At 55.3% G+C, this 14263-nt stretch overlaps 2 protein-coding genes across 2 annotated transcripts; one reads left to right on the plus strand and one right to left on the minus strand.

Moving 5' to 3' along the window:
• Positions 1–19: 19 nt before the first annotated feature.
• ANKRD53 (ankyrin repeat domain 53) lies at positions 20–5522 on the plus strand. Its single transcript, XM_002914914.4, has 6 exons — positions 20–209; positions 455–662; positions 882–1081; positions 2360–2524; positions 2945–3065; positions 4809–5522. The coding sequence occupies exons 1-6, from the start codon at positions 145–147 to the stop codon at positions 5520–5522; spliced, it is 1473 nt and encodes a 490-aa protein (XP_002914960.1). The 5' UTR covers positions 20–144.
• Positions 5523–8177: 2655 nt separating this feature from the next.
• Positions 8178–14207, minus strand: TEX261 (testis expressed 261). Its single transcript, XM_002914896.4, has 6 exons — positions 14075–14207; positions 13048–13127; positions 11769–11922; positions 9805–9872; positions 8988–9090; positions 8178–8821 (listed from the first exon to the last, which is right to left on the minus strand). Exons 1-6 carry the CDS (start codon positions 14142–14144, stop codon positions 8706–8708), a joined length of 591 nt encoding a protein of 196 aa, XP_002914942.1. The 5' UTR covers positions 14145–14207; the 3' UTR covers positions 8178–8705.
• Positions 14208–14263: the final 56 nt, after the last annotated feature.

Genomic DNA, 14263 nt, shown 5'->3' on the forward strand with positions numbered 1-14263 from the left:
GGGCGGCGGGTTACTCCGGCCGGGAAGTGGCGCTATCCGCGGAGCGTCAGCCGCGGGCGGGTGGCGCTGCCGGGACCCTGCGGGTTCGTGAGCGGGCAGGGCGTGGGGGAGGGGGAGGGAGCAGACCCCCTGCACACGTGTCCCATGCAGCCAGCGGAGAAAGTCTCGTACAAGGTCACCTGTTCCGACGCGGCGTCCCAGCAGCCCAGGTGGGCCGGGGATGAGGTGGCCAGGCTGCGGGGCCCTCCTGGAGGGGCTGGGCCCGTAGCGGGCGGGAGCCCTTGGGCGGCGAGAGGAGCGGGGGAATGGGGCCGGGGTCCGGGCTCGCCTCTGAGGGGTGCGTGGAGACGGTGGCGTCCTCATTGCCCTGCCAACCAGCAAGCCCCGGCCTGGCCTCCAGAAATGCTCGGGGTGCTCAGTGACAGCCCTTACCCTCACGCACGCCCCTCCGCAGGGCCGCCAGCCCAGACCCAGACCCGGCTTTCCCGCTCGCCTGCCCACTCCCGACCCTCCATCCCTGCGCCCACGCTAAGCCCGATGATGAGTGGGACCAGAGTGCCATTGGGAGCTACTACGAGTTGTTCGCGGCCGCACTGGGCAACCTGGAATGGTTGCGCTTCTGTCTGAGTCGGGACCGTGACAAAATTCCGGCAGATGACAAGGTAAGGATTTGTAGCTTGGGGGCAAGAAAGGAAGTCCTGTGTACCCACAGAACGTCTCTCACGTAGTGGTTCCCTGGCAAAGATCTCCCTGTGAAGCATCCACAGATACTCTTTTCGATAGTCACCTTCTGCACGCAGAAGCCGGTCTGTAGGTCAGGCTGTGGACCCCGGGGCCCCAGTCCTGCTCAGTCTCCTCCTACCGTCCTCCCGCCCCCACAGGGCTTCACTGCCATCCACTTTGCAGCCCAGAGTGGCAAGCTGCCGTGCCTGCAGCTCTTGGTAGAGGAGTACCAGTTTCCCGTGGACCTGCCCACCAGCAGTGGCCAGACACCCCTGCACCTGGTCATCCACGGGGACAACAAGACCATGACCCTCCCCTGCATTCACTATCTACTTAAGCGAGGGGCGGCCCTCAACACGTGAGTCCAGCCTGTGTCCAGAAAGTGCTCCAGCGTGGGCAGATAGGAACCCCACTTGCAGGTAGGCAGATCCACGCAGGACAGGCAGAGGTCTGTCGGGTGACAAGGATCGGGTCCCACATAAAGCAGTCGATGAGCCCACATGGTGTAGTAAGATCAGGCTCTGTGAGAGGACAGACCTAGTTCACCTCCCAGCTTTGCCATTTGCTAGCAAACAGCAAGACCTCCGGCAAGTCACTCAACACTTGGCCTCAATGCTCTGGTTCCCCAGCTTGCCAGGACACCGGAGTCACCCATGCAGCTTCAGAAATACCTGTGCCTGTGTTCCAATCAAAGGCCGCCATTGGTATGGAGTGCCGCCTGGGCTTTGGAAGGCCTAAAAGATTCCCAGTTGTTAATTTACAGCAAAGTTTGGGAACTATTTCCTGAGTGTCTTCAACTGTAATGTGGGAGGATGACATGAGACTATTGTGGTCACGGAGGAAATGCATGGAAGTGCCCGGACGGCCTATGGGAGACTGCACGCACTCATATTTACGGAGCCCTGTGTGCTCAGTGCCATGCCTGAGTTGAATATAGCAGGGAAGACACGGACGGACGTGGTCCCAGCCCTCGTGAAGCTAATATACTCGTGCAGACAGTGAACTAGCAAACTAAGAAATGAACGCAATGACAGTGTAGTAAGTAGTTACAAAGGAAATAAACAGGGTGATGAGGTAATGAGTAGAAGGGGTAGGGCAGAGTATCTCTTTTGGAAGGGGAAGTCACCTCTAAGGAAATAACATTTAAATTGCAGCCAGATAGCTGAGCAAGCCAGCCCTGCAAAGAGCCGGGGAAAAGAGTCCCAGGCAGAGGGAACAGCATGTGCAAAGATCACATGTTGGGGAAGAGCGGAGCAAGGTCAGAAGATGGGGGTGAGGAGGAGGCAGGGCCAAAGGTTACACAGGCCGTGTGCGCCATGGCCAGGCAGGGGAAGGGGCAGGAGGGCTGGCTGACTTAAGAGCCAAAAAGGTTAGTGCCCTCTGAGCTCCAGCCAACCCAGCTCTTCTTCCAGCAGATCCTATCTGTTGCATATCCATATAATCAGGCTCCCAGCATTCATTTAGTCTAAACCCTCCTTCTACGGTTGAGGAAATTGAAGCTCGGAGAGGAGAGGGGACATTTCAGAGTCACCCAGTGCGCTAGGGGCAGAGCAGGCCCGGAAGCTGGTTTGCCCACCTCTCTGATGGGCAGATGGTCTTTGTCCTTCCTTTCTGCCCTCTTCCTGGCCCTCTACAGTCAGACATGCAATGGCTCCACACCCCTCCACCTGGCAGCCTGCAAGGGCTTGCTGAGCTGCGTGAAGGTGCTGGTGCAAAATGGTGCCAATGTCCATGCCCGAGACGCCGTGGGCTGCAAGCCCATCGACTACTGCAAAATATGGAACCACCGTGACTGTGCCCGGTGAGGGTGTGAGAACCACCCACAGCCTGCCACCCCTGCCTGCTCCCCCAGCCCTTTCCCTGGGGCCCTCACCTAAGGCTGAGCCTTTCCCAGGAGGGTCTGGGCTGGCAGATAAATCTGCAGAGACCCCAGCCCAGGCTATTATTCCTGGGGCTTTTCACAGGGCCTCCCCACTTTGGATTTAGCAGGGCTCTTCCTTGCCCTGAGGCCTTGAATCCTCAGCCGGGGGTGGTGATCCGACTACACTTTCCTCTCCCACCTCAAAGGATAGTGGTTAGCCAGAGGGGCGTTGGGCAGTGCGGAACAAGGTCTCTGGTGGCTCCCCTCCTCCTCACCCCGGCCCTCAGCTGCAGCCAGTCTTCCCAGCCCAGGGTGAAGCTCCGTCACTGGGGGATGACATACCCCCACCTTGGCCATCAGGTTCTTGAAGGATGCCATGTGGAAACGGGACAAGAAGGACTTTGCTCGTGAGATGGGGAAACTGAAGAGGCTCAAGGACCAGCTGGTCTTCATGGAACAGGACTACCTGACTGAGTATCAAGTAAGGGGAGGGCGGGCGGGGCAACAGGCAGCCACTGTTATCCAAGCAGGTGAGCACAGGAGACCATGACTCAAATGCAGTTATTAGAGTGGCTGGTGGCAGTCCCATCCAGAAAAAGCCTCCCTCTCCCCATCCTCTGAAATTCCACCCTTAAAAGCCACTCCCCTAGGTCAAAAGTCTTATTTTGTGTTAGTCTTAAAAAAAAAAATTCACCCTTTCCAACAGATACTGAGCACTTCCTCTCTGCTAGGCACCTGCTGGACCCTGAGGCTCCAAAGACAAATGAGATGTGGTCCCCTCGCTCAAGGAGCTTAGGGTCTAGAATGGGAGGTAGGTTATATGCCCATAGAGGAGGAAGGGTCCAGGAGGGTGCCGGATAGATGCCAATTAGGAGGATCTTTAAAGATTGGCAGCAGTGGGCCGTATGAAGAAGGGAAAGGCTGACCAGGCAGAAGGAACAGACAGCCCTGTGGAGAGGCACTGAGGTACAGGAGAGCGTGGTGTATGCCGAGAAGTACACAGTCCATACAGCTAGGGGAACAGATGTGAGTTGGAGACTGACAAGCTAGAGATCTGGAAGGGGCTCAAGATCTGTTGATGGACCTTGGCTGGGGAAGAATGGGCGAGTAGCTAAAGGATTTTAAGCAGGTATAATGATATAGGATGTAAGAGCCAGAAAACCCAGAGAGAGATGCTGGGGATCCTAAGTGGATCCAGAAGTGGGGGGGGGGCCTTCAGGGCTGGCAAAATCCAGTACTCCAGCTTGGTTCCATCTGCATTTCTCTCCAGTTTTCTCAGCCCCACCCTCTTCTGCTGTGTCACCCAGTCCTCATAGTCCCATGTGTCCAGAGGAGGCAAAGCTCATCCGTTCCTGTGGCTCTACACTTTCCCAGAAGCCCCTTCCAGATCTCCCCTTATCTCTTATTGGCCTCAATTGGATCCTATGTCCATTCTTGTTCCAATCCCTAGAGCTAAAGGAAAGCCATGTGCTTTCTGACCTGGGTCTGGGGCAAGGCTGACGGAATTATTATGATTGGCTTAGCCTAATCGGAGCCTACCTCCCGAGCTGGGTCAATCTCCATACCACCTGATGGCTTAGCAACAGTCTGGGGAATGAGACACTGAAACAAGGGGGTGGACAAGGGGCAGTTCTGTGACAAGCTGAAGGTTCAATTCCAGCGGAGGCAAAAGCAGAGAGGTAGACTGAGTCATGACCACCCAGCCCAGAGAGCCAGCCAACTACATCCCCTAACATACAAGGCTCACCACTTGCAGAAGCCTATCCAGACTGGCTCCCCCCAGTTCCAACCTTCCAAACCTTTCTGCTTTCTTCTTCTCAAACCAGAGACTCTCTCGGGGCAGGACACATCTCCACTAGCAGATGGGGGACTTCTTTGGAGGTGGACGCATGTCTCCCCCAGGAGACCTGAGGTTTTCCATAGGGCAGGGACTGGAGACCTCACTTAGGGCAGAGGCCGTATCAGGTTAGAGGTCCCCTGTATGGGAGAGGTTCTGCCTGCCCCATGAGCCCAAGGGCTCCCTTCGGGCAAGTTATCTCCTTGTCAGACCAAGGGCTCCCATAAGGCAGGAGTTTCTCTCATCAGACTTAGGCCTCCTGCGGTGGGACTGTATCTGGCCAATGACACCTGAGGTTTCCAAGGGCTACAGCCACAAGGCCCCTGCTACAGGAGCAGGGCGGAGGGGCAGCCCTCCATGACTATCTTGCACCCTCTGATTTTGCAGAAAGAGCACCAAATTCTGAGAGAAGCTGATTTCAAGAAGTGGCTCCATTGCAAGAAGCTGCTCTGGGGCCAATCCACGATCTGCAAGGCCAAGCAAGCGCCTTGTGCCGCACCCCAGGCGATCCCCATCTCCAAGACCCCCAAGCACCAGAGGCCTTGGAAGAGCTTCTACCCCTCCCCAGAGGCACGCCTGAGGCAGACATCAGGGCCCAAGCTGCAGCCCTTGGGGACACCCACACCCATCTACACCCACCCCGTGGTCAGACGGCCCAAGTTGTGGAATGTTAGCAATAACCCTGCCAGATCGCCCACCACCCAGATCGGCTACCCACAGGGCATCCGCCTGGGTGTGCATCCAGACCCCAGGCCAGAGCAAGACTTCTGCAGCTTCCTCGAGGTGAGGTCTGACAGGCACGGCGGTGCGCAGCTGTGCACGGTGGCCGGCCACCCGGTGGCGCCTGTGCCCCAGCTGCCTTTCGAGGTGGTAGTCCGAGAGCTGCACCCTTCAGTGTGGCCACCCAGGATGAAAGTGCCCCAGGGCTTCTGCCCTGTCAGCATGAGGAATGTGCCCCAGAAGCGGCACTTGGGTGATGACAACTTCTGGACCGACACTCTGGCCATGAACCTCCGTGAGACATTTGATGAAGCCTTCCTGGCAGCTGTGCGAGCCCATCAAGGGCTCCCCACTCTGCCCTCCCCCACAAGCCCCCCATAAACTTACTTTGGTAGGCTCTCAACCTGAGGCAGCCCGATGAAGGCTGAGGTGTGGTGATTCACGTTGGGGGTAGAAGAGAGGGGGAGGAGTAGCCACAGGCTTCCCACTTCCCACTCCCAAGCTTCAAAATCAGAGCCTCTTCTCCCCTAGCAAAAGCTTAGATCCCAGGTCTCCCTTCTCCAGAGAAACTTCTTGGACTCCCCAGGAGATTTAAGCTTGGGCAGAGGCCTCGGAGTGGGCATCAGTCTCATCCTGGGCCCTTGCATCGTAAAAGTGACACTTTGGTGTCCCCGCTACTTCTCCTCACCCCAGCCCACCAGGAACAAGGCTTCTAGGATGGGGGACCACTGGAAAATTCTGCCTCCTGTTCAGATTAAGTCCTTCAAGGTTTCTGTAGTTCAGGGAGGCACAAGCAGCCTATCTTGGGGGAAGGGAGGGAGGACCCGTGGCTTCAGTTTGAGATGATAAAAGCACTTTGCACTTCCTCCAGGAAGCTAGCCTGGGTCCCCTACTATCCCCTGGACACATCACTACAAATCATTCATGAAACAAACATTTATTGAGTGCTTTCTATGTACCAGGCACCAAGCCAGGCACTGTTGATACAAAAATTGAAGGACAGTCCCTGCCCTCAAGGAGCTTACAGTCTAGAGGGGAGACAGACCAGTAAGCAGGCAAGTAAGCTAGAGTGATCTGTGTCGTATGCCGGGGGGAAAGGGGACAAAGCTCAGAGGAAGTGAAATCTCAGTAGAGAACTGACAGAGAAGGTACCCAGGTGGGCAGAAGAAAGGGGAATCAAAGTGGCATCTCTGAATACAGGAGGCTGGGACACAGGGCGTGAGGTGGCAAGTGAGAAGGCCAGAGAGGCGACCAGGAACCAGACATCACAAGTCTCACAAGCCATGCTAAGGGGTCTGGACTTTATCCTGAGGGCAGTAGGGAGCCATGGAAGGTTGTAGGCCAGGAAGTGACTTGATCAGCTATACGTTTTAGACAACTCTGGCTGTGGGACAGAGAAGGAGGAGGCTGTCACAATAACCCAGGTATAAGTTGATGACAGTGGGTGTGGCTCGAATCAAGAGATGTTAGGAAGGTAAACTTAACAGTTTTGAGAGAGTGGATGGCAGGGGGAGGGGCAGAAGGGGAAAGCAGGGCTAGAAAGCAGGTTTCTGGTCTGGCTCCTGAGGGGTCTTGGGGCCACGACAGGTACCCAAAAGAGGCAGGTTTGCAGAGGACAGCAACAAGTGCCCTCTGGCCCATGAGAGTTGTCTGTGCACCCAGAGGCAGCAGAACTATGGTTGAGAAGATCAGGGGGGATGCTGGGGCAGGAGGTCAACTCTCAGTTCCTTGGCAAAGAGTCCTTGAAGCCATCAGCATCGATGGGCTCCTCCAGGGAGCCCACAACAGAACCCTGAGACACCCCATGGTGCATGGGGCAAATGGAGAAGCCTGCACAGGAAACTGAAAGGAACAGCAGAGGTAGGAGGAAGACCAGCCACAGGAGTGCCAGGGAAGTGCAGTTCAAGAAGCCGGGGGCCATCAGCCCTGTCAGCTGCTGCAGAGATCCAGTAAAAGATATGGAAGGGTCCGCTGCATTTAGCATGGGAAGGCCACTGGCAACCCCTAGGAGAGAAACCGTATCATCGGGGCGAGGAACAGAGGAGACAGCAAGGGAGAGCGGAGCCAGCTGCTGACCCAGCAGTGAGGGTGATATTGGCCTCCTGTGTCTTCTACCTGGTCTTCCCTTGTCTGCATAGGCTACAAAAGCCTGGCCATCTCATTCCCACCAAGAAGAAACCTGAATGTGCTACTCCTCTCAGGGAAAGGGAAAGGCTGGGAGTTTTAAGAGAACAGGAAATGCTGAAGTCGAGGGAATGAAGGGCTGTGGTGGGACTTGGGGCAGGATAGAGAGACTTTCAAGCACAGGAGCTTCCCCAGCTTAAAGGTCCCGCATGTGCCCTGTCCGTCTCCACACCTGCCAGTCTCGCTCTGAGGTACGGGACGTGGCTAGAACGGCTCTCGTAGGGGCTTCAGTCCCGTGTGTACTGCCGAGTACTTGCAAGGCACTGTAGCTGGAGTGCAAAGTCAGCAAATGCTGGTCTGTGCCAGGATCTGGCCCACCTTCTTAGAAGACTGAGGTCAGCTCCCCGGGAGCCAAGAGCACACAGAAGAGAGGGCCAGCCCTCCTGTGCTCTTAGAGTGACAAACCCTTTCCCCCCTCAGTCCCATTTCTTAATAATTAGGCTGTCACCCTGGCTGCCTGGAAGCCAATTTCTATTTTCTTTCTCTTTGGGCCTAAGATAGAATTCAGGCAGAAACCACTTCTTTTCCCCAGGGGAAGACTTACAAATAGGATATTGCAGATGTTCTGAAAATCCAACCCAGTCCCAAATTGTCCCTCCTCTGCCCCCAGCGTCACAGCCATGGAGCCTTGGGGGAAACAAGAGATGGAAGAAAAGGGAGGGGCACGAGAAAGGCTGCCCCTGCCCCCAACTCCCCTGACCCAGCTCAGCTCATCTCTGCCCATTTCCCACAGAGGGCCATGAGAGCAGTCCCTCTGGGAGGGCAAGACCCAAACCCAGAAAAGGAGCCCCTGGAGCAGAAAAGCCAGTCCAGTCCAGGGCAGAAGGTCAACAGGAAGAAAGGGAGATGAACTTTCAGGATATTAAGGCAAACAGTGCCACCTAGAATCTTTATTCAAATGGGAATCAGCACTTGGGACAGAAATCACAGTCAACAGCAAAAACTATTTCTCTTGGAAGTGCCAAGCCACGGCCCCTCCCCACGACCATCTGCCCAGAGAACTTATCCCTGTCTGCTCTCCAGCTTCATAGCCCCTGCCCTGCCTGCCCCAGTGAGCCAGAACCTCTTGACCCACCATGGAAGTGGGCAGGCGGGTCATAGGGAGCTCAGCTTCCACCTACCCAGGTGGACCGTGCCTCCTGGCTAAGCGAGCTCTGCCATCCTCCCTGGTGCCCTCTCAGGTCGCAGCCTCTAGCAGCGTCAGATCTGAGCCAAGCTGAGCCCTTCGAGGAAGGTGGGGATGAGGGCTTCAGGGAGAGTCAAGGGAACAAGGGCCAGGGCTGGGGGAAGGTCCCTTCCAGGTTCACGGCCCCTATCTAGTGCAGAGGCCCAGGGGCCCGACTCTCCTGATCTTGCCCACCCATCCCCTCCCCAACGGGTTCAGTATATCTTCTGACGACTGGGTAGAATGGCCTCTTTGATGAAGGAGAAGACAACCAGGATCCCTAAGCGTTTGCCCCGCTTGCCTTTGGTGAAGTAATTGGAGACCACGTCATCTGTGGAGACATAGGCAGGGAGATGAGTGTGTGTGTCTACGTGTGAACACGGCTCTTCCCACCTGGAGCCCAAGTGTCTCCATCACAGGGCTGGGCTCGGGCTCGCCACATGACCCAGGCCTTCCTGAGGGCATCCCACAGTGACCCCTGACAAACCCCTTCTCACCTCCTGGCTGCATGGTGGAGGGCAGGACGTTTTCCCCAGCCGACAGTGACACAAAGAATGCAAACGGTATTATCCACAGACAAAAAGTGAAATAGGCCAGGACCTAGCAACAAGAGACACTGAGAAGAAGGTGCCCCGGACATGCCAACGGTGGGCAATACATGGTTACCACATGTCTTACAGAGGCGGTCAAGAATGTACAGAAGGCCCCACACCTGATCTCTGAAGGAGGCCGGGGCCCAGGAAGCAGAGACAGGGCAACCTCAGACATGGAGATAATTCAGTGGGGAAAGGTGGAGGCTGAGGATGATGGACTGTGACCACAATCCCCAAATCCTGGTCACTAGGACAAACAACTCTTCTGAACTAAAGGAAGCAGATGGAAGGCAAAACCATGACTGACCCATATTCCCCCCCAAAAGTGACCTTGTTCTTCCCAGGGGTCCGAACTGGAGCAGCAGGGTGTGGAGAACCCCTGGGAGGAAAAAGGCTTGTCAGGCTGCTGGGAGGAGCCGGGCTTCAGGGCTGCAAGCAGCCCAGCCCCGTGAGGTCTGTGTCAGACAAGGCCATCCCAATGCCCTGTCCTGACCTCAGGGTGTTAGGCTGTGATCCTGGGAGAACCAAAGGACTCCCTGGAGGACAGCAGTGTCCTCCCTGCCTCAGCCACACCACTTTCCAACCTCATCAATATTTTTTTCAAATGCATTATCCCTGCGTAGACTATTTCAAATCCTAGTTAAGTTCACAGAGCAAATCATTCAAGTCTGCTTCCTTCCTCTGTCCTCGCTAATAGTTTGACGTACTGAACACTTCTTACCTCTGAGAAAGGATAATATTCCTCTGCAAAAAACTGAAACGCTAGGTAATGATTCACCACCACTAGCCCTGTTGAGGGAATGAAGAGTCAGTCAGTTTGGGGGGAAAGAATATAAAGCTGGACTTTTAACCTTCAAAAGGCCCCTGGGAGCTGGGAGCCCTAAGTCTTAGTCCTGATTTTACACTGAACTCAGTATGGCTATAAGCCAAGTACACCATCCTCCAGAACTCAGTTCTCCATCTGTGAAAATGGGAGGATTAGCTCCTACCTGCCCACGGCAGAAGGCATTCATGAGCAAAATTAGAAGGCAGATAAGTAAACTCTTTGAACAGTAAAAAAAAAAAAATGAGACTTGTTACATAATCCAAAGCACCGTGAGAGTTAACCTGCTTTCAAGTGGCTGTGAGTCCTGAAGAGTGCCCTCCCGTGGGCACTGGGTGCAGGAAGTCATGAGTGTGCAGATAACACACTCCCAAGAGATTCCACTCTGAACTGGGCACCTGGGAGAGGGCCTCAAATAAAGAGGCTCTCATTCCTCAGGAATAGAAGGGCACAGTTTGCTAGATGCTTTGGGGTGCAGTTTTAGGGTTCCTCCAAATTCTGGGGGAGAGGGTCCTTCATCATTCTGCCCCAGGGTAGGGCTCACTGGTCTAAGCTGGTATGTTCTAGACTGAAACCCACCTCCTCAGGGTGCAGCCACATTTATGGAGGACAGAGCCGAGCTACAGATCCTGGGGATGGGCTGCTCAGGGACAGGCATCCCTGCCTGTTCTCATGGTAAGGGGAAGGCCAGGCACCAGAACAAAGCACCCACTCAAACTGAGCACCCCGCATGTCCACCTCATAGCCAATGCCACGTCTTGTTTCTCTTTCCTCCTCTCTTGCCTTTCCCCTTCTAAGGCAGAGCTCTGCCGTGCCTAGCCACACCCTAGGACTAGGGAAACTGGAAGACAGATGGTGCCTAATGCCCAGAGATGTTCAGGAAAACTCTCTCAGGCATCTAAGGGGCAGGTTGGGGGAATGACAAAGGGAAGCCAGGACAACATGCTACTGTGGGAGGGATGGGAAGGGTTCTACTGTCTGGGAAGTTGCAGAAGGGGTCTGGTCTCCAGGGAAGGACTCCCCACACCAACCCCCACCAAACACATCCTCTGGTAGAATCACATCAAGGCATTCAGGGAAGAGGCCAGTCCTAGCTTTGACCAGGTGCCCTCCTTGTGGGTAATATTCTCTTTGCAGATTCTCCCACAGAAATAGTAAAGTAGCTCTAAGAAACTCCCATTATATGTCATATCCTGCCCAAAGGCTAGATGATCAGTAATGATTAATGGGAGAAAAGACAATCCTGGTAACCAAACATTTCCCAGAATCTTTTCTGGGGATATCCATAACCGCCTACTGTGCGGCACCTGAGTCCAACATCTTTGAACAGCAAGAACCCAAGGCCAGAGAGGAGAAATGGGGACTCCCAGGGTCAGAAAGTAGTGTCAGGGTAAAAGCAGAAAGGTCAGGGTCCTCCAAACACATTTGTCTACCTTAACGCCAGCACCCGCAGGGGGACCCACAGCCCCATGAAGCTTGTGTTAATCAAGATTTTGGGCCAGATGACTAGACGGGGTGCTACCTGCCAGCCAGGGTAGGGCTTTGGGCTTTTCCTGGCCAAGTGGTTTCTTAGAGCCCATAACTACACAGAGAACCCACCTTTTCTCCCTTCTCAAATTCACCTCCCTGGGAAAGCCCTCCCTAAGTATCCCACCCCCACCACCCCATCCCCCCAAATACTAGTCACTAGAGCCAAGTAGACTCTAGGCTCCTCAAGTGTGAGAAGCGCATGTTCCCAATCAGCCTGGCCTCCTGGAGGACCTTAGTGGTTTGCCACTTCTCTCTATACCCCCACAGTGCCCCGGACTGAGCTGGGCACATGCAACCACCTCGACTGCCTCCCCAGCTCTACCCCCTCTCACCGCATGAAAGGATGAAGTTAGGCGAGGTCAGCATGATGAAGGGGAAGGTCTGGAGGAGGCCAAAGTAGACAAGGTTGGTGAAGAGGCCCACGCCAATCATGAAGGTGGGGAAGCGCTCAAACACGTAGAGGCCAATCAGCACAGCTGTGGAGAACTGAAACAACCAGAGGTACACAGTGCAGGGAGCCTCTTCCAGGCAGCCTTCTTGGTCTCACTAACCCCTAGCCTGCTCCGGGCAGCACTAGGTTCATGCTTCAATCTCCCCGTTTCATAGTCCTCCCCAACTTGTCTCTCAGCTCCCAAAGGGCAGCATCTTTTAATGCCGTTCTCGAAAATTTTTGACAGCAACCCACAGTAAACATTTTACAGATCAAAGTTCAAATTTCAATTCTGTTCTATTCTGTTTTTTGAAAATGCTGATCATGACCTACTGAACTGATGACACAACCCAATAATGAGACCTACAACTTGAAAAACACTGTTCTGAAGGACTTACAGTTGTCAGCGCTTAACAAATGGCAATTGGTAGAATGAAGATCTTATTCCTCTACCTAAACCCACAGGCCAGGCCTCTGAACCCAGAGCTGACTGCTATGGTCTTGTCTCCACCACTAACCCGTCACTCCAAGTAGCCATGCCCAGAGTGGCTGCTGACACCAGGTGACTTGGGAGGCACTGGACTTCTCCAACCCAAATGGTCCCAATCCCCAACCCTTCCTGTAGCTGGCAGGAATCTATCCGCCAACAGGCACTCCTGTAGCTTTGACATCAATGGCAAGGATTGTGTCTTTAGGAACAGAAGCCTTCCATGAGACCTCGGGAGGGCAGGGCCTGGGCCAGGGAAGGCATCCTCCTCTTAGGACAAGTCACTTGATCCAATCAGAAAGAGGGCAATGAGTACTCAAACTCAAGTACTCAAAACTGTCCCTAGGTTCCTCTTAGTTCTAAATGCATGAGCAGAGCAAGGGGCTAGAGACAATGGGAAAAAACGAAGCAAAGGCCAAGCCATGGTCCTGCCAACACAGAGTGTGCACTCAGCTGTCACCCTAGGGAACTGAGAACACGGTCTGCAGTGAAGTGCTGCTACTTGGGGAAGGAGGCAAGGGAACACCTGGACCCAGAGAGCAGACTCAGGAGAGAAGGTGCAGGTGAAGGAGGTAGGGGTGGCACCCTGGGGAAACAGCAGGGACAGAGGTCTCATCTGTTGCCAGACTCTCCCCACTTCCTCCTTTGAGGCAGGGCAAAAGAGGGGGAAATCTTGGGGGAAACTGCCACTTACCCAGATCATGTATTTTATGATCCTGCTGGTGGCCACTGTATATTCTTCTATCAGTTCTGCCAGGTAATAGAGTCCAGCCGCTGGGGGGGTTGGGAAGAGGAGGAAGCAGGGAGAACATTAGCCAGAGTCACTCCCACCATCCTGGTCCTTCCTCTCTCTGCAGCTGGGTCCCCATCAACCCCTCATGAACTCCCTAAGGAACAAACCAAACAACCCATGTGGGGTCCTCCCAAGTCAGAAGAAGCAAAACTTTGTCAGGGCAACTAAAAAGAGATTCCATACAACTGAATGGAAACCTCTATCTGACGCCTCATCACAATCCTAACCTCTGGGCCATAAAGGGGAATTTCATTCACTCATTCACTAAGTATCTGTTGGGCCCCTGGTATGGGCCAAGTGCCGGGCTGAGTGAAGAGAGCACAGGATAAGACAGGCAAGGCCCCTTCCCTGACCCAGCGCGGGTAGGTGGGGGTAGGGAGAGGAGTCAGCCGATCCCAGTGTGACAAGTCCTACTTCAGAGAAAGTACAGGGCACCACCAAACCCCATAAGGAGAGCCTCCCCGAGGAGGTGAGATCTCAGCTGAGACCAAGAGTAGGAACTAGCCAGAAGGGAAGAGCGTGTCAAACTCCAAGAGCGGCGGCAGTACGAAGGGCCAGAAGCGAAAGGGCGGGGATAAGTGTCGCGGAAAAGTTCAGCGCGATAGGCCCGCGAGGGTGGGCACGGCAGCGGTTGGCGGTGCGCAAGCTCGTGCAAGGGGCACTTGAGTCAGCCACTCCCAGGCAGTGCCGGGGCGGGTTTAGTGACACCGGGAGGGACCCGAGGTCCCACTGGGCTGCTGGGGTCAGCAAGAGGGGGCAGGATCCGGCGGGACAGGAAAGGGGAGGGATGCGCAGGCCGGGAGCACCGGACAGGAGTCCCCCGGGTTGCTCCGGCGCCCCCGTGATGCGACCGCCCTCGCGATGCGACTCCTGGCCAGCACAGATGCCGGGACAGGAACCCGCGCAGACCCGGGTCGCGCACTCTCACCGACGGCCAGCGTGATGAAGGCCACCTGGATGAAGAGCGAAAGCCAGCTCAGCACGTACATGAACCACATGGTGCCCCCGCCCCGCCCGCCCCCCGACCGCCGGGACGGGCCTGCGCGTTTGGGCTCCGGCAACACGGAGCCGCCGCCACCGTCGCCGCGTCCCCCGCCCCGCGGACGGCGGGACGGCC

Source organism: Ailuropoda melanoleuca, chromosome 4 (genome assembly GCF_002007445.2).
Source record: "Ailuropoda melanoleuca isolate Jingjing chromosome 4, ASM200744v2, whole genome shotgun sequence".
In the NCBI taxonomy this organism is placed as follows: Eukaryota; Metazoa; Chordata; class Mammalia; order Carnivora; family Ursidae; genus Ailuropoda; species Ailuropoda melanoleuca.

What these genes read in the sequence shown, in the direction of transcription:
- TEX261 (XM_002914896.4), bottom strand. Translation starts at nt 14,144, where the DNA reads ATGTGGTTCATGTACGTGCTGAGCTGGCTTTCGCTCTTCATCCAGGTG. An exon ending in TCATAAAATACATGATCTGG is followed by an intron (nt 11,923 to 13,047) that starts GTAAGTGGCAGT and finishes TGGTTGTTTCAG; the next exon opens with TTCTCCACAGCTGTGCTGAT. An exon ending in AATATTATCCTTTCTCAGAG is followed by an intron (nt 9,091 to 9,804) that starts GTAAGAAGTGTT and finishes TCTTGTTGCTAG; the next exon opens with GTCCTGGCCTATTTCACTTT.
- ANKRD53 (XM_002914914.4), top strand. Translation starts at nt 145, where the DNA reads ATGCAGCCAGCGGAGAAAGTCTCGTACAAGGTCACCTGTTCCGACGCG. An exon ending in GCGGCGTCCCAGCAGCCCAG is followed by an intron (nt 210 to 454) that starts GTGGGCCGGGGA and finishes GCCCCTCCGCAG; the next exon opens with GGCCGCCAGCCCAGACCCAG. An exon ending in AAATTCCGGCAGATGACAAG is followed by an intron (nt 663 to 881) that starts GTAAGGATTTGT and finishes CCGCCCCCACAG; the next exon opens with GGCTTCACTGCCATCCACTT.